The 19,522-nt window shown below is 37.7% G+C and overlaps 1 protein-coding gene across 3 annotated transcripts in view; it reads left to right on the forward strand.

Moving 5' to 3' along the window:
* The window catches only part of fhit (fragile histidine triad diadenosine triphosphatase), a 1,013,122-nt gene that overhangs the window by 593,864 nt on the left and 399,736 nt on the right, over positions 1–19,522 (forward strand). For all 3 annotated transcript variants that reach the window (XM_063068397.1, XM_063068399.1, XM_063068398.1), the window contains exons 3-4: positions 10,429–10,574; positions 15,483–15,512. In XM_063068397.1, the coding sequence (XP_062924467.1) occupies positions 10,429–10,574; positions 15,483–15,512 (176 nt within the window). The remainder of the gene's footprint in view (positions 1–10,428; positions 10,575–15,482; positions 15,513–19,522) is intronic.

Raw genomic sequence — 19,522 nt, forward strand, 5'->3', positions numbered from 1 at the left:
TTTATTAATGTTTTAATAGTGAGGCTGGAAGACAGAATAATGGCATGGTTCCCAGTATATTAAACAAGGAACATTCTTGCCTTAAACAGCCCCAAGCACATCTGAAGCAAGTTTACTATCTATATGTTTGAAGTGCCTTATCTGCTACATTCTTAAGTGTAAACTCACTGTGTATGATTTTGGGTTTTGAGAGCGAGGAGTTGAGACCTGTTGGCTCTAATTTACAACTTAGTCCAGAATATTTTTCCGGAAGGTTTTAGGCAAAACATTATATCACTTCACAGAAAAAAATGTCACACTGAAATCAGTGACTAAAGAGAGGAATAGAAAAGTAATATTTTAATGATTAGTTACATATGAAATACAAGCCTAGAAATTGTTGATTATCCTATTGGAATTGTCAAAGCATTACAATGCTGCTTGGCAATGACCATTTACTTCAAAGTATAAAAATGCCCAAACATCTAAAGAGCTGTTGCAATCTTCCCTTGGTCCTTTCTGCAGCACACAAGGAAAATAGCATCTATAACCCAGAGTGAATACAAGGGGTCATGGTGAGAGACCAGCAATCAGGGCTCTATCAGAACCTGTGAGTATTAGCAGGAGATTAACATTTCGTTGGTAAAAGGAGAGGAATGGGAGAATTCTGGGCCCAGATGAGGGAATTTGGGTAGCCATGTTTCCAAATACCTACTCTATTGACTTCAACAGATGTGACTATGGAAATGAAATCATGAAATCCTACATATACATACATACATACGAGGGGTGATTGATAAGTTTGTGGCCTAAGGTAGAAGGAGTCAATTTTAGAAAACCTAGCGCATTTATTTTTCAACATAGCCCCCTCCTACATGTCCACACTTAGTCCAGCGGTCGTGGAGCATACGGATCCCTTCTTTGTAGAAGTGGTCCACAGCAGGGGTGATTGATAAGTTCGTGTCCTAAGGTAGAAGGAGACGAGTTATTAATTTCAAACTTTCTGCATTATCACTCAAAGAGTAGAACTACACGTGCAAGTAACAAGAGCGTCCTGGACCTCCAGGTGGTCCACAGCAGGGGTGATTGATATATTCGTGGCCTAAGTAGAAGGACATGAGTTATACAGCTCTCGTTACATGCACATGCAGTTCAACTCTTTGAATGAAAATGCAGAAAGTTTGAGGTTTCTCCTCATCTTCTTCTACTTTAGGCCATGAACTTATCAATCACCCCTGCTGTGGACCTCTTCCTGGAGGTCCAAGACGCTGACTTCTACAAAGAAGGGATCCGTATGCTCCACGACTGCTGGACCAAGTGTGTATATGTAGGAAAAATAAATGTGCTAGGTTTTCTAAAATTGGCTCCTTCTACCTTAGGATAGGAACTTATCAATCACCCCTCACGTGTGTGTGTGCGTGTGTGTGTGCGTGTGTGTGTGTGTGTGTGTGTGTGTGTGTGTATATATGTATATATATATATACACATATAAATAGACACACACATGCAATAATATCATATATTTGGTGTAGGTAACTGAGATAAATATTATATTCTTGAGCATGGATTTACAAATCCTGAATACAATTGTCATCTATGAATTTTTGGACCTCAAGATCAGTTGTTTTCCTTTTCTATAAATGTCCTAATTTTAGATTGCTAACAATTAAATCTGAACATGGACATTACTGTCAGCATCTCTCATCTACACCCATACTGATTTTGTTTTCAACGGAACTCAAAGGTATATATTTAATGAATCTGGGGCTAATAATTGATAAATGTATAGAACTTAACTTCAGTTGAAACAGTACATAACAGTGGAGCTGGAAGCGCATTGTAGTTTATTTCTCAAGTTGCTGTGTGTTGCCACATTAAAGAAGAAATCATGATCTGTATTTTGAATTATTGATGGAACCCTGTATTGCCACTGACCTTTACTGAAAGTCGTAGGTATTTTGTGAGATTCTGGAAGCTACATTTGGTGGCAAGATTTTATATGAAAGCAGGGCCTTCCACATGGAAATCCCATCACATGTGGAGCCAGAACACTGTCTGAACACAAAGCTCCTGAAAAACCAATACCAGACAAAGGGTCTCGATCCAAAATGATCCAACATTTCTCGACACAGGTGTTGCCTGACCTATCGAATTCCTCCAGGTTTATTTGTGCTGCTGTAAAACTTGGTGGCAATAAAGCACTATAAGTGTTTCTGCCATTGAAAAACATCTTTAAGTATCCAGTAAAATTATTCAAACTAATAAAAAGAAAAATTATTAAAAGTTTTTTGTAAAGTTGAAAAGCAAAATGCAACATTTGAAAACACTAATTTAAAATTTGTACTAATCTAAAGGTTGCCTTCATTCCTCACAGCCTCTCCATTTCAGATGAAAGGAAATGCTGTTCCTTGTCATTTTTTCCAGCCTATGGCCTTCTATGCCGTCGTATTTCAAGTGCTCACCTCAAGGTTTCTCAGTTGTTCTGAGAGTATCTGCCTCCACCACTCCTTCAGGCTGTCTTTTCCAGATTTCACCCACCCCTGGGTGAGAAAATTCTTCCCCTAGTCCTGCTATAAATCACCTTCCCTTTACATAAACTTGTATCTCCTACTATAAACAATCTGATAAGGGGAAAGAATTTTCAGTTTATCTGTCCTCACAGCTAAGGTGCTTTACCTTAGCTCATCCTGGGGAATTCCCCTTCACTGCAAACACATTCTTTCTTTTGTGAGCTGACCAGAGTTGCACACAGTACTTCAGCTGTTGTCAGCCTCATGTTTTATGTAGTGTATTTTAATTTCCCTTCACGTATATGCTCTGACTAATAAAACCAACCATCTGTATGCCTCTAAATCATCTTATGAACCAGTGCTACTGTCTTTATGAGCCCTTAGACATGTCCACCAAGGTCCCTCTTTTCCTCAGGATGCTGAGTGTCAGACCATTCATTGTGTATATTCCAACTTCATTGTGAGTAGCCAAAAACCATTACCTCACTTTTTCAGCATTAAATTCCATCTGCCATTGTTCTGCATATGCTACCAACTCATCAATATTATTCTGCTGTCAAAAACTGGCCTCCTCATTATCAACAAGACCATCAATCATTATGTAATCTTATTAGTCATTTCTCCTACATGTATATCCAGATTGTTAATACACTCGGTGGCCACTTTATTAGGTACAGTAGTGGAACCTGGAGTGGTTTTCTGCTGCTTTAGCCCATCCACTTCAAGGTTTGTCATGTTGTGCATTCAAAGCTGCTCTTTTCCACATCACGGTTGTAACATGCTTATTTGAGTTGCTGCTGCTTTCTTTACAGCTTCAACCAGTTTGGGCATTCTCCTCTGACCTCTCTCATTAACAAGGCATTTTCACCCACAGAATGTTTTTTTCTGTTTTTGCTTTTCAAGCCATTCTCTGTAAATTCTTGAGACTGTTGTGTGTGGAAAATCCCAGAAGATCGGCAGTTTTTGAGACCCCATCTGGCACCAACAATCATTGCATGGTCGTCACTTAGATCACAGTTCTTCCCCATTCTGATGTTAGGTCTGAACAACTGAACCTTTTGATCGTGTTTACATGCTTTTATGATTTGAGTTGCTGCCACATGATTGGCTGATTAGATATTTGCTTTAACAAGCAGGTGTACTAGTGTACCTAACAAAGTGGCCCCTGAGTGTCTGTACAACAAACGTCTAGAGATCTAGCAGTAATCCTTGTGCTACATCATGCTACAGAAACTTCCAATCACAGAAACAACCCTCAAGCATCAATTTCCGCCTCCTATCAAAGCCAATTTCAGGTCCAGTTTGCCAAATTACCCTAGATCCCACAGACCACCTTCCCATGTGCATTCGTGTGCCCTTACATCAACTGCACTACCCTCATCAAGGTGTACCGAGTTAGAGTTTTGAAAGAAACAATCAAATTGGTCTGACAGAAGTTACCTGCAAAAAAAATCTATTGTGACCATCCTTAATCCCTGTTTATCCTGGTGAGGATTAAGCCTGTCTTTCAGAATTTATTCCATATATTTCTTTGCCATTGATGTTAGACTCACTGGCCTGTAACTAGCTGGCTTACCTCTGCTGTATCACTCTTAAGACAAATAAGTAGGATAACTGATACAATGTGTTAATCTCAGGAATGACATCCCTAGACCTCTTATTTACCTATTAAGATGTTCCTTAAAATCTGTTTCTTCATTCTAGCCTATGATCATCTCTCCGGAGATATTTTGGTATAATATATTGCTTGATAACACTCCAAAGAAGTGCTTCAGGGATACCTAACTTTTAATGTTACTGCAGAAATAAAAGTTATTGATTGATAGCTATGAATGTGAATTAGCAGCACAAAAATAACAAATGTGTACAAATTGATCACATTTTGCTTATGTAAATAATGGCGTTCTCACTGAAGATAATTATTCAAAAGCATTTCCCCTTATTAGTTTTATATCTTGACTTTTACTATTTTATTAATTATAGATAAATTCTCCACAGCCATCAGGACTCTGCTGGACCCATCATAATTTTCTGTGAGTTGCTACATGACATTGAAAAATGAGACAAATTAGCTGGAAAAGGATTGTAGCACTTACCTAATGTTTAGAATCTCCCGTGTCTCAGACCAGCAGCATGGTTGGGCTGCTCAGGCAATTTGTTATTGTTTGGTCATGCTAATTGCCAAGCTTCTTGGGTATTGGTTTGTCTTAAAGGTGAACACAAAGATGGAAAATACCAGTGGAATTCTTTTAGTCCTGGACTGCTTGTGATATTTCTTGACAACACTTTCTCACTGAAGAGGATTTCTTCGGGTTTTTTTTTCAATCTTTTGCGATTTTTGTATCCTAACTCTGCATAGTTTACTAATTCCATCCCTTCTTCTGAGTTTTACATATTAATGATAATGTGTAATATGTTATCTCTTTATTAAACTATACAGCCTTTAAAATGGTTGAATGTATAAAAAAGTAGTATCTGTTATTTTATTAATTTACTTGTATGATTAAAGTATTAAATTCCCTCATAAATGGGTCAAATTTATAAATATTCATAAATTGGAACAGTAGAATCATGAATATATTTTTCTTACAATATATAACTGAAACCTCCACTACAATATTAATGTGATTAGTATCTTTAATGTATGATTAACATTGAAAGATATAAAGCATAGTCCTTTCATTACTCCAGGTCATTTTACACCGCTATACAGTAGTTTTATATGTAATAATTTACTCTTGAAATTCAGTGATTGCTCTTATATGGATGAAAGGGCTAATGGTTAGCACAGAGTAAAGTGTAACCCCCAGCAAATAGGTTTCTCTTGATGCTGATCAATGTAAGGATGTGACCTAGATACTGGGAACAATCTCTGTTCTTCAAATGGTATCACTGGACCTTCAGGACCTATCCAAGCTGGTTTTAAATTTCATCTGGAAAGTACCGTAATGTCAGTAGCACTTCCTCAGTCCAGCACCGCAACCTCAGTTTAAATTACACAGTCAATCTTGCAATGGGTTTGGAATTTACAATACCTTGAACTCAAGTAGGAATCAAAACTGCACAATTTTGTCCCATGTGTCACGTGAATCGTGTCAGGCACTTCATTTGCAAGCAAAGATCCCTTTCAATTCAATCATTCCCAGTTTGTTAACATGGATAAGAATCTGGACCAGAACTTCTTGTCAGCAGTCTGTGGAGTGCCGCATTTAGTTAGTGTTTGAATATGCCTACTGTGAATTAAACATCTGTTTCAGCTAACCACTTCTCAACAACATTGTTCAAAGTTCAAACTAAATTAATTATTGAAGTACATACTGTGTATGCCACTGTATACAGTGCCTATAAAGAGAATTCACCCCCCCCCCCAGAAGTTTTCATGTTTTTACAACATTGAATCACAGCAGATTTAATCTGGCTTTTGGTGACACTGATCAACAGAAAAAGACTCGTGTCAAAGTAAAAACAAATCTCTACAAAGTGATCTATATTAATTACAATATAAAACACAAAACAATTGATTGCATAAGCATTCACCCCCTTCAAGTCAGTATTTAGTAGATGCACCTTTGGCAACAATTATAGCCTTGAGTCAGTGTGGATAGGTCACTATTAGATTTGCACGTCTGGATTCTGCAATTTTTTCCCCATTCTTTTTTACAAAACTGCTCAATCTCTGTCAGATTGCATGGGGATCATGAGTACACAGCCCTTTTCAAGTCCAGCCACAAATTCTGAATTGGATTGAGGTCTGGACTCTGACTTGGCCACATCAGGACACTAACTTTGCTGTCATTAAGCCATTCCTGTGTATTTTTTGCTTTATGCTTGGGGTCATTGTTTTGCTGGAAAACAGATTTTCTCCCAAGTCACAGTTCTGTTGCAGACTGCATCAGATTTTCCTCCAGGACTTCCCTGTATTTTGCTGCAGTCAGTTTACCTTCTACCTTCACAAGCCTTCGAAGGCCTGCTGCAGTGAAGTGTCCCCACAGCACAATGCAGCCACTACCATGCTTCATGGTAGAGATGGTGTGTTTTTGATGATGTGCAATGTTTGGCTTATGCCAAACATAGCAATTAGTCTGATGGCAAAAAGGTTCAATTTTGGTTTTATCAATCTATAGAACCTTCTTCCAGCTGACTTCAGAGTCTCTCACAAGCCTTGTAGCAAACTCTAGCCGAGATTTCATGTGAGTTTTTGTTTTCAAAAGTGTATTTCTCTTTGCCACTCTTCCAAAAAAAACTGACTGTTGAAGCACCTGGGCAACAGTTGTTTATGCACAGTCTCTCCCATCTCAACCACTGAAGCTTGTAACACCACCAGAGTTGTCATACATCTCTTGGTAGCCTCCCTTACTAGTCCCTTCTTGTACAGTCACTCAGTTTTTGAGGACAGCCTGCTCTAAGCAGATCTACATCTGTGCCATATTCTTTCCATTTCTTGATGATTGACTTAACTGTACTCCAAATGGTACTCAGCAGGCCAGGCAGCATCTATAGGAAGAAGTACAGTCGATGTTTCGGGCCAAGACCCTTCGTCGGGACTACTTCCTATAGATGCTGCCTGGCCTGCTACATTCCACCAGCATTTTGTGTGTGTTGCTTGAATTTCCAGCATTTGCGAATTTTCTCGTCCAAACAATACTCGGTGACTTGAAAATTTTCTTGTGTCCATTTCCTGACTTGTGCTTTTTAGTAACCTATTTTCAGAGTTGCTTGGAGTGTTATTTTGTCTTCATGGAGTAGTGTTAGCCAGGATACTGACTACCCACCTGTTGGACCTTCCAGATACAGGTGTATCTTTACTACAATCAATTGAAGTACCTTGACTGCACATGGGTCTCCAAAAACAGATCTCAATTTAACTAATTAATTAATTATGTGACTTCTAAAACCAATTGGCTGCACCAGTGATGATTTGGTATGTCATATTAAAGGGAGTGATTACTTTTGCAATCAATTATTTAGTGTTATATTTGTAATTAATTTAGATCACTTTGCAGAGATTGGTTTTCACTTTGACACAAAAGAGTCTTTTTCTGTTAATCAGTGTTAAAAAAAGACAAATTAAATTCACTCTGATTCAATGTTGTAAAATAATAAAACCTGAAAACTTCGGGGGGGGGGGGAATACTTTTTATAGGCACTGTACAGCCTGAGATTCATTTTCTTGCTGGCATACTTAGCAAATCCAAGAAACATAATAGAATCAATGAAAGAATGCACCCAACAGGATGGACAAGCAACCATGCGCAAGAGCTAACATATTGTGCAAATACTAAAGAAAAAAAAGAAATAATAATAGGAAGTAAATAAGCAATAAATGTCGAGAACATGAGATGAAGAGTCCTTAAAAGAGAGTCCATAGCTTGTGAGAACAGTTCACTGATGGGGTGAGTGAAGTTGAGTGAAGCATCTCATGGTCAATTCCTCAGTCTCAGCTGTAGCATCAATCAGCTTCAACAAGAGCTGTGTTGCAAGATTTCACTGAACAAACTCATAGAAACTCACCTTGCTTCTGTGAAGATCAGAGCTATGTCGTCAACTGTAGATATCAGTGTTTGAAGGTACTTGCAGTTGTCTCAGCAACCTGGCAATTTGCCCACTGGTTGAGTGCTGGGCTGCTGAGGCTTTCTGCTGGGGCACATATTTGCTCTCCTCTTTCTGGATGATGGTATCCATATCTTCATGCTGCCATACAGTCAATGCTTTGCGTCTCACATTTCCAACATCAGTGTTTTCTGTCTCCTGGTGAATTCAAATTTCATTTGTTTCATCTCCTCCTTATACCTCTCCGGATAGATACCACTAGCCTTTACTGTCCTCCTTGGCCCAGTGTTACTATTGTGTGTGTCATTCAATCTGTTCTTTTTGTTTCACAGACTCTTCCGTTTTGCTTAACCTAAAAATATTTGTTTCTCCAACTTATCTCAGTGCTGATGAATGTTTGTTGACCTGAAATGTTCCCTCTCTTTTTCTCTCCATTGATCCTGCCTGATATATTTGCAATCTTTTCCGTTCATTTTTTTTTACCGTTTTGGTGGCCTATTGTGGTACATAGATATGGATAGATAGGAGAAAGTCAAGTGAGGTAAACAAAAAGGTAAGCACTGCAAAGGGCAAGATACCGTGCAACAACTTATATTAATTTATGAGTTCTACTACTGATAGATTTTCACTTTATGTATTTGTATAAGAAAAAAATACATGGAAGGATTTATAACAGTGTTAAAGTGTTTGAGTGTTTTTACCTCTAATCTACGGCAGGCCAATTAGAATCAGAGAGAGATGCCACACGGGAATAAATTCTTTGGCCCATTGAGTCTGTGATGACCATTAACCAGCAACGTAATTCTAAATCTATCCCATTTTTTATTCTCAGCACATTTTCATCAACTTCTCATGAATTACATTACTTATGTACATGTGAAGGGCAACGTACAGTAATTGATTATCCCGTCAACCCACAGGTCTTTGTGAGGTGGGAGAAAACCAGAGCACCCACAGAATCGTATGCTGTCACAGAAGACTGGCAATGCCAAGATCAGGGGTGAATCGAGGTGTCTAGTTCTATGAAGCAGCTGCTGTATCAATGCACTTTAAATTCTTAAATCTATGGAAGTGTTCACCCCAATATGTCTCCTAAAGTACAATTCATCATAAACTCCACAATCTTCCTTTCCTCTAGTGCCCTAAAATCACTTTGTCAATGTTGCTTCTATTAAATTTCATCAATAAAAATAATTTCTAAATAGTTTATGCCTATGCCTAATTACGTTAATTGTGATTCAGTCAGAGGTGAAATGAACTACACAAAGATGTTAAACCAACATTGCAAAAACTCATTACCATGTTATTATGTTGTGTTTTGAAGGCTGAAGACAAAAATGTTATAAAGTAAGACGGTTCTTTCAATAGCATCTAAAAAAGAACTTGAAAGAAAAGATCTGATGTATTAGTTAGGCAATTTATTTTTTTAATGTGCTATGTTATAAAATAGAAAGCAATACTTTCCTACATTTATAACCTGCATGAGGGATTAAACAATTTGTTCTTCAGTCAGCTCTGACTCCAGGATTTCTCAGCACAGAGGTCAGTGTTTGCCCTTGCATTGGATTTGAGGTATGTAAGAGATGGAAAAGAAAACTGAAGGTTCTCACATTATTGAGAATAAGTGTTCATATATAAGTCCATAAAGAATAACACACACTGGAATATGTTACATGGCAGCCATGCATATTACAGTTCAGATCCTGTCATAAACTGCCAGAGTGTAGGTTGAGTGGCTTATCAGCGGAATTACAACATGCCAAATTATCTTGAAGTATATTCCAGCATGTGTTCTTTATCAAGTGTATAATTAGGATCTGTGGGTCTAATGGGATTTATTCCGTTTCTTTGTTATGACAGACTTTGATGGCTCTAACCCTCCTGGCTGTTGAATCACAAAACATGAAGTGCAGTTGTGGGAGAGAATTCAAATTTTCAGTGTTATCAATCATAGTGTTGCATCTTCAGTTTAAATGCCACTCAGCCGATTAGCACATTCAGCATGAGTACCTATATAATTTAAGCAATGAACTTCAATTCAGTTTAAGGATTATGACAATTGGGTTTTACCAACTGTAAAATTACTATTAGAAATTTTATACAGTGGATTTTGAACTTAACCTGTTGGCCTCATATTCAAACCTTCAGTCTCAGGTCAAACATTATGATAAATTCCAAATATGTATTGACAATTTTGATGAAAGGAAAAGAGGACATTTTCAGATGGTAGTTTGAACCTGACTTGAGAAATATTTGTAACATTTTGGAAAATTTATTTAATGAAAAATTAATGGCTCAAATCAAGCTGTGAGTGTTTTGCTTATAATGTTAAATTTGCTTGATTTTCATTGTGATCAAAGATATGTTTCCTTGACTGCATACAATGAAGATGTGCTGGTGTGTCCAGTCAGAGTAGTAGAACGGTTTCAAGATCTTCATCCAGAGGAAATCACAGACTTATTTCAGACAAGTCAGAAAGTGGCGAAAGTTGTGGAGCGACATTTCCAAGGGACATCTTTAACCATTGCCATTCAGGTTTGTAATTTCTTTTAATAATGAGTGACTGGAAGCAGTATAATAGTTGAAGTACCTAGTATAACCACAACAACGGGGGAATATGAATCAGATGCTTTTCTCCAGGCAATGTTGAGTTGGTTGGTTGAATGACTTCTGTAGAATCTCTCCATTTGTCTCATATGGCTGTGCACTGAGCATTCATTGGTTCAGCAATCAGTGTGATAAGCTTCACTTCTGTGTGAATGTACTGAAAATGGAGGCCATTTCCAAACATATGGCATTGGTTAATTCCGGCATTATCTAGGAAGATTACATTCATTATTCAGTAGAAGTAAAACATTCAATTCATAGATAAAGGTAGATTGGCAAAAGAAAAAAAGGTTCCCAGCAATCTGCAGCTCATCTTTTACAGTTTTGACCAAGTGCTACACATTCCTTTCTCATGTTGCCAAAAGAAGGCACTTGCATCAGATAGGTTCCTTTCACAACCATTTTCCTTTATTGTTAGGAATAGAATCCTGCAGAGGCTGCATATCTGAAATAAAACAGACAATAATTAAGATACCTAGCAGATCAGGTAGAGGCTGTGGAAAGAGCAACACAGGTTAAGGACCTATTAATTGAAATATTTTATGTAGGGTTTTTTATTCACAATTCAGAGTAAAACTTATTATCTTCTGACTGTATATAGTGACATGCAGGTAATAAATTTATTATAATTAAATTTTAATTATAATTATAATTTAATTAATATTATAATTAAAATTAAACCTGAAGATTATTTTTCCTATGGAAATGTTGTGGAACTTTCTGAAGAAAGCAGCTCATGCAAAGAAGCCCACCAATCTCCCAGAGTTGAAGCAGTTTTATATGGAGGAATGGCCTAAAATTCCTTCAAGCTGATGTGCAGGACTGATCAATGGTTACTGAGAACATTTGGTTGAAGTTATTGCTGTACAAGGGGGTCACACCAGTTACTGAAAGCAAAGGTTCACATACTTTTTCCAGCAAATACATCTAATATTGGATCATTTTTCTCAATAAATAAATGAACAAGTATAATGTTTTTGAGTTATTTATTTAATTGGGTTCTCTTTATCTAGTTTTAGGACTTGTATGAAGACCTGATCTCATTTTAGGTGATATTTATGCAGAAATAGAGAAAATTCTACAGGGTTCACAAACTTTCTAGCTCCACTGTACGTCATTTTTTGATTCTAACATTAAAAGTGTCCACAAAGACTAATGCAAGGAAGGAAATATCACTGTGATTCAGTTTTACTCAAAATACCCACATATAAAGACAATTACGTTTTGTGTGGTTGTAAATCTTTCCATTAAAAATCAAAGAATATCCTTTATTAAATTGCATTGGTTTTGTTCTTGAGGAAGTTATTTCCCACTGGGTGTAATAATCAGACTTGACCTGGAAAATAAAGAAATTTCATGTAACAGAATTGATTTTAACACAACCTGCTCTAAACCTAAATCCTGAGTAAGTCTCCTCCAAATACTTGTGATATAGAAGCCAGCTATGTAACTTTCTCTGAAAATACAAATCAGTAAATACAATCTTTAAATTAGTGTTTGAGTGCCATTGCATACAAGGTTTCCTGAGTTTCAGCTCTCCTTCATCTTTCTTTTCTGCAAAGGTCCCTTCAAGCATCCTGATATAGAAATCCCAAGATTTCAAAATGCTGGTTTTTTACCATACTTCCTTGAATTGTGAAATGTTTCATCTTCACAGAAGAACATCACAAACATTTTCAGTGAGTCTGAAAAGTAGGAATCCTGTGAGAGTGAAGAACTTCAAATAATCAATACTAGTAAAGCAAAAGAACTGAGAAAATTAATTAAGGCTGATCACCAGATGGCTCACATTCAAAGATTCTAAAAGACATAGATACAATTGTGGTAATCTTATAGATATCATAGTTTCAGTACTGGTCCCAATAGATGTTGGGCACGTGGCCAAGTGGTTAAGGCGTTCATCTAGTTACCTCAAGGTCGCTATTTCGAGCCTCAGCTGTGGCAGCGTCTTTGTGCCCTTGAGCAAGGCTCTTAATCACACATCGCTCTAGTCTGTGCGAGGAGTGGCGCCCCACACAGACTTCAAATCTGCACCTTGTAAGGCATGAAAATGCCCGATGCAGGCCTCTCGTGGTCTGAGTCGACATTCCCTCCCCCCGCCCCCCAATAGATTGGTAGGTAGATAAAGCAGCATTGTTATCTAAGCAAAAGGGAAGATCAGACAGGGCTATAATTAACTTGTTTACCTGCAAATTGTAGCCTAACTAATGATGAATACAGTTCTAGCTTAACCTCCTTGCTGTTATATTTTATGTCTCAGTTAATCAAGGAAAAGTTCCTCTCAGCCCTTTTGACCACCTTATTGCCTTACAAATATATGTATACTTTTCTCTTGCATTTGGCCTTCCAAGATGCATCAGGTCACATTTATCCAGATTAAACTCCACCTGCTGTTTCTCTACCCAAATTTCCAAGTGATCTATAACCTGTTGTACCTTGGGCAACCTTCCCTGCTATCAACAATTCCACCATATATCAACTGCAAGCTTAGGAATCAGACTGTCTGCTACATTTTCAATGAAACCATTCATATGTATTATGAACAACAATGGCCTCATTGTGGAAAACCACTTGTCACAGACCTTCAGTAAGAAAATACCCTTCCATCACTTGGTCAGTCCTCCATGACCAAGCTAATTTTGGATCAGTTTATGAACTCACTTGATAGCCTGTGATTTAGTCATCTGGATGAGCCTACCATCAGTTTGGATTTTGCCTTGATTGAGGTGAAGTTGGATGAACTTGAATTGTTTTCTCTAGAGTATAGTAGGGTATAGGAGACCGAGGGGCTAGCGGCCAAAAAATTATAAAATAAAAGGTATGGATAGGGTAAATGGTTAGAACTTCTCCCCCTGGTTAAAATGGCAAATACTAGATGGCATAGGTTTAAGGTGAGAGTGGGAAAGTCGAAAGGAGACTTGCAGGGCAACTTTTCGTACTTAGAGCATGGTAGGTGCCTGAACGGCTACAAGGAGAAGTGGTAGAAGTAAATACATTACCAATGTTTAAGAGTTTGTTTTGGATAAATACACGAAAGGCAGGGAATAGAAGGATAAGATCAATTTAGATGTGAACCATGTTTGGCACAGATATGGTGGGTCAAAAGGCCTATTCCTGTGCTCTATTATTCTGTTTTGTCATTCCATTTACTGTATATTCTCTAGACTTGATATAATAAATAATATATTCAATGAATCATCAATGAAAACATACTTTAGAGAGAAATAAATACAAATAAATAAAAGTATCATATAAATCTACTGTTTTAATTAAGGTTGGTGACCTTTTTCATTTGTGTCTGTGCTTTATCTGGGAGAAAGATGAGGAGCTCAATGCACTTTGAACCCAATAACCCCCTCCACCGGTCAGTAAATTATTGAACATGCCTGGATACAACAGTGAGTCCTGGGGCAGAGCAAGATATCAGGTACCCTCTGGCATTTGACGTCCATTATATTCCATACTACAGAACCCAGGGTGGAAGTTGACAACATGCTTATGTATGCACTACAGCTGCTCATAGTTCTTTATGAAACTGACAGCTACCCATCGTCGTGATTTGGCTCAATAATAGATAGCTGTGTGGGAACGGGAGCTGTGAGAAGGATGCAAACACTCTGCAAAGTGTTGCAAGCAATTAAGTAAGTGAAGAAGAAATTGACAGGTGTAGTTTGTATGGAAAAGAATGTGATATTATTCATTTTGTTTTGAAGAGTCATATAACACAGTACTTTTTAAAATGGTGATAATCTTGTAAACATTAGTGTATAGAGATGTACAGGAGTGGTGGAGGCAGAGGCAGTGCAGTAGAGATTTGTTGGTTTGAATCCTAGATGTGTGGTTTTCCCATGGGGAAACATTGAGCAAAATGTATCCATACTTACCGGAATGTAGGAGAATGCGATGCAATTTCTTTGAAAATTACATAAAGCTTTGAGAGGATCAGGCAGTGTCGATGCTGACAAGGTGTTTACTGTGGCTGGAGATTGCAAGGCGATAGTATATTGTCTCAGGATATGGTTCAGGATTGATTTGAAAAATCTTGTGCCCTCAGGTTTGTGAACCTTTGGCATTCTCCACCCTGGAGCTGTGTTTACTCAATTGTTGAGTAGCAGCAAATATATTCAAGGATGAGATTGATTTCTTTCGTGTTCAAAGATTTATCAAGAGATACAAGAACCAGGTGGTGGACATGAACTAAAGGTAGAGGATTGGCCCTGAACTTATTGAATAATAAAGCAGCTCAAGGGACTGCATTGCCCTCATTGCTGTTATTTTTTTTTACTTTCTTATTGCCTAGCAGCCATATAGCCTCCCAGTCTCACAGGCAGGAAATATTATAAACTAGTTCTCATGAGGTCCTGCAATTATATTTGCCAGGAATCTCATCTTTCCAGCATTTCTGAATTTTCTGACTTTAGATTCCTCAATCTCTCCCTGTGAAAATCAACGTCAATGGATCATTATCAACACTGCTTAAAAAGTAATGAAAAATAGTACTTTAAAAATCTATATACTATTAACAAAAGATAATCACAAATTAATTAAGTAACTTAATGGAATTACGCTAAGTTCATTCAGATATTTAATCTACCACAGAAAATTTCTATCTTTGATCACATCATTAGAATTCAAAGAATTTTATAAGAAGAGGATTAGTTTTCACATATTTTTCAAAGTAAAAAACAACCTTATTGCTCAGATCATATACAAATCTGATTCCAATCACAGCATTATTACAGTTTTAACTGTTTTGGAAAGAACACTTTAATTGACTGGCACCAGATTAAAGTGAATCATTAGTGTCTCATGCTTATCTCTTCTTCCTTCTTGTAGGATGGTCCAGAAGCTGGACAGACAGTGAAAGTGAGTAATTTTTAATATTAGCTTATACTGTGCTACTGAAGATATGATTAGCAATTCCTCTGTTGGAACAAGAGCTGTGTAATTTGAGTTATGAGTCCATTCAGTTATATAACTGTCATATCATTTAAAAGCTTAATTGTTATAGCAGAAGAATGCGATTTATAATCCATGCAGTGAAAATTGATTGAATATTTACTCAGGTGTTCTTCAGGAAAGAACTTGTGGATTAAATTAGGCACTGGGACTGCATTAGGTGATTAGCCCATATCTATTTCCGCTTGCTGATTGCCAAACATATCTGCCTACAGCCTACAAAAACTATCCTGTTCATTGGTTGCAGTCTTAAGCATGGGGAGTAGGTAAGATCATAATTTGCTAGCTTCCTTCTCTTAAAAGCGAAGGCCTGTGCTTGAGGCCTTAATGGAGAGACTGGAAAGTAGGAAAGATGCCCGTTAATTGCAGTGGGTCAGACACACAATCACATTGAAGTATTGGGCTATTGAGGGCAATGTCAGGAGTTAAGCCTCAATAACGAAGATTCTGAGTTTTAAAAACTTAAAAGTGATCATTTTCCTAAATTGCGAAATGGTACCAAAATTGGACACTATGTTCTTCCCATCTTCTTGGGCAGTTCTTTGGGATCATGGATAAAATCTGCTCTGATTTTGTAGATTTCTGAGACAAATATAGGAATTCTGTTCACCCACATGGGTAGGCCATGAGGTAGTTGATAGGGCATATAGGTGAGTTGTTTGTTAGGTGGTCAGCTCTTCATCTCTTACCCATGGCTTTTGATTCATGGCCTCGAGGTTTCCAGCACCATTCCAAATGCTCCTTCACCATAATGAGCGGTAGTTCAGTGGAAATGTTCCACTTCTTCAAGGAGTATCCTAGCACATTCTTGAAGCTTTGTATCTGGACTCCTGGTAATCTTCCCACAACAGAAATCAGAATACTGTGTCCATTTTGGGAATCTGGTGCCTGGAATATGAATAATGTGGCCTGCTCAGTTAGCTTCCTATCTGTAACTAGGGCCTTATTGTGGGGATGTTGGCCTGGAGGAGGACTTTGGTGTTGGTTCACTTATAATGGTTTCTAAACCGTCACAGCGACATAGCAAACTCTTCCAATAGATGAGCAAGGAGGTCTGCAGCACCTAAATGGAAAATGAATATTTTGTGCTTTCTCAGAATGACAGCATTTTATTTTCTACCCCTGCATCTGTAACCTGTCAACCTGCCAGCCTGGATTGTTGTATTTAAGTTCAAAACCGGGCTTAATATTGGCCTCTTCCAGAAGTCAGGAATTGCTATGCACGACCAGAAGCACAGACAAAGGTAAATGGAAATTAAGGCCATAAGACATAGGAGCAGAATTAGGCCATTTGGCCCTTCGAGTCTGATCTGCCATTCCATCATGGCTGATTTATTATCCCTCTCTCAGTATTCTCCAGCCTTTTCTCCATAACCTTTAACACTCTTACTAGTCAAAAACCTATGAACCTCCTTTTTAAATATACCCAATGACATTTTTCTCAGCTATCTGAGGCAATGAATTCCACAGATTCACCACTCTCTGGCTGAAAAAAAATTCCTCCCCATCTCTGTTCTAAAGGAATGCCCTTTTATTCTGAGACTGGTCCTAGACTCCCCAGTATAGGAGATACCTTCTGCACATCCACTCTGTTTAGGCTTCTCAATATTTGATAGGTTTCAATAAGATCCTTCCCTCATTCTCCTAAATTCCAACAAGTACTGGCTCAGTGCCAACAAACACTCTTTGGATGTTAACCCTTTTATTCCAAGGATCATTCTGATGAACCTCCTCTCTACCCGCTCCAATGTCAGCACATCTTTTCTCAGTAAGGGGCCCAAAACAGCTCACAATATTCCATGTGTGCTCTGACCAATGCATTATAAAGCCGAAGCATTACATCCTTACCTTTATATTCCAGTCCTCTTGAAATGAATACTAACATTGCATTTCCCTTTCTTATCACCGACTAAACCTACAAGTTAACCTTCAGGGATTTCTGCACTTGGACTCCCAAGACCCTTTGCACCTCTGATTTCTGAATTTACTCTCCATTTTGAAAATAGGCTACACCTTTATTCCTCCTATCAAAGTACAGTGGATTCTGGTTATTTGGGACACATCAGGACCAGTACATTTTGGTCCAATTAAGCGGATGGACCAGTTAGCCAAAGTTTCATGGAAATAGTTAAAAAGGTATACAAAAGGCAAACTACTTTTTAGCTCAGTAACAAATTACGTATTTAAATGAAATACAGAATTAAATCGAACACTACCAAAACTACTATTGTACTATAAAACTGTGTGTTAGTTTCTAATAGTTATCAATGGAGGAATTCATTCAGTGTACGCTGATGTGTTCTTTTGATTGACTGTAAATGTACAAACTCAACGCAGATACTTACTGCAGATAGTGGACTGCTTTCAAACTGTTTTCAAATCGCCTCCTCCAAATCTTCATTTTAATTGTAACATTCAAGATGATTGTTGATACCTTCAAGTTCTTCATCGTCCCTAACTTGTTGATGTAGTGAAATTGCTTCATTTTCACTCCCAGCCTTATCTTGTATCTCCAAGCCTGAAAGCTCGAAACTGCAGTGAGTAAAACGGTTCTATATTGTCTTACTGTATATACTCACCAACTATCAGTGGAAAAAAGCCACTGCTTTTTGAACACAAACACATAAGTGATACTATTTAAAAACTGTTTGCTCTAAGTACAGTGCAGTGTCTAAAGGCTGCATGATGTGCATGTGACTAATGCGAGTTACAATATGTTTGGCAACAGTTGCCTGCCTCAATTAAACAGCATAGTAACCCAAATAAATGAAGGGAGTCTCAGTTGTTTTGTCAATTTGCTTTTGTTCTTCAGGAGTTGTCTCAAATAAGTGGCTGCCCCTATTAACTGACAGCCCAGTCAACAGGAATCCACTGTACTGTAACCATACACTTCCCTTATATTACATTATATTCCATGGACACAAAAACAATCCATTAGGTTGACTTATTTAAGCTTATCTGCAGTATAGCCTGATTCCATTTATTATCTTAGTTTGTAATGTTCATTTTGTGGTTGTTTTTTTTTAATCTTTGATGTGACCAATCAGACTCTGAAATGGTTAGACAGGGGAGGCAAAATGAGGGATTTCTAGTGAATGATTAAAACGTACTGGGTTCAGATTAGTTACACACTGATAACCCAGTCAGAAAGAAGCTGTTCTGATTGCCTCCTCCCTTGGTCTTGCACAGTAACCTTGCCTTCCTTTTATTGTCTCTAATCCTGAGTGTCTAAACCAATTTCATTGTGATGATGATTTTATGAAACATGTATTGCAGCATCATGTGCTGAAGCCCACTTCACTGTGTTGTGCAGAGATTCTCCAAAACAGTTTAAGTATCTGAAGTGTTATCATAGCATTAATTTACCTCTGTTATACCTAAATGCATAAAAAAGGAAATTGTTTTGTCATTCAGAAAGTTTATTTATTTTCTTGAAACTTGCTGATGCACTTGTCTGTAAACCTAGCCTTTATATATCAACCAAAATGATGTCTGTCAAGAAACAAAGCAGTGATGTAAGCTCAGCCCCTATCCCATATGCACTTTGACCCTGTTGGCTTGGAGGAGTGTAGCTATTAGTAATATGCATTCAATTAAGCAGAGCTTTGAGTGTATATGTTTTATGAGTATTGTCATGTTAGAACATAATAACTGCTGTACCATTCCATGAGCTCCTGACAGATCCTGTGCTTCAAATCTATTTTTGCATCATGCAAAGAACTTTTCCCACCCTTCTTTTCAGACATATGACATATGGGCCAAATTTGAGAGACCTGGAGTAGGTGGTGAAGATCTCAGAGAGGGTTAATTTTCGTAAATGACAGTTGGCCCTCCATATCTGCGGATTCAACCAACCGCGGAATGAAAATATTCGAAAAAAATTCCAGAAATTTCCAAAAAGCAAAACTTGAATTTGC

The sequence above is a fragment of the Mobula hypostoma genome, chromosome 15, assembly GCF_963921235.1.
Source record: "Mobula hypostoma chromosome 15, sMobHyp1.1, whole genome shotgun sequence".
Taxonomy (NCBI): domain Eukaryota; kingdom Metazoa; phylum Chordata; class Chondrichthyes; order Myliobatiformes; family Myliobatidae; genus Mobula; species Mobula hypostoma.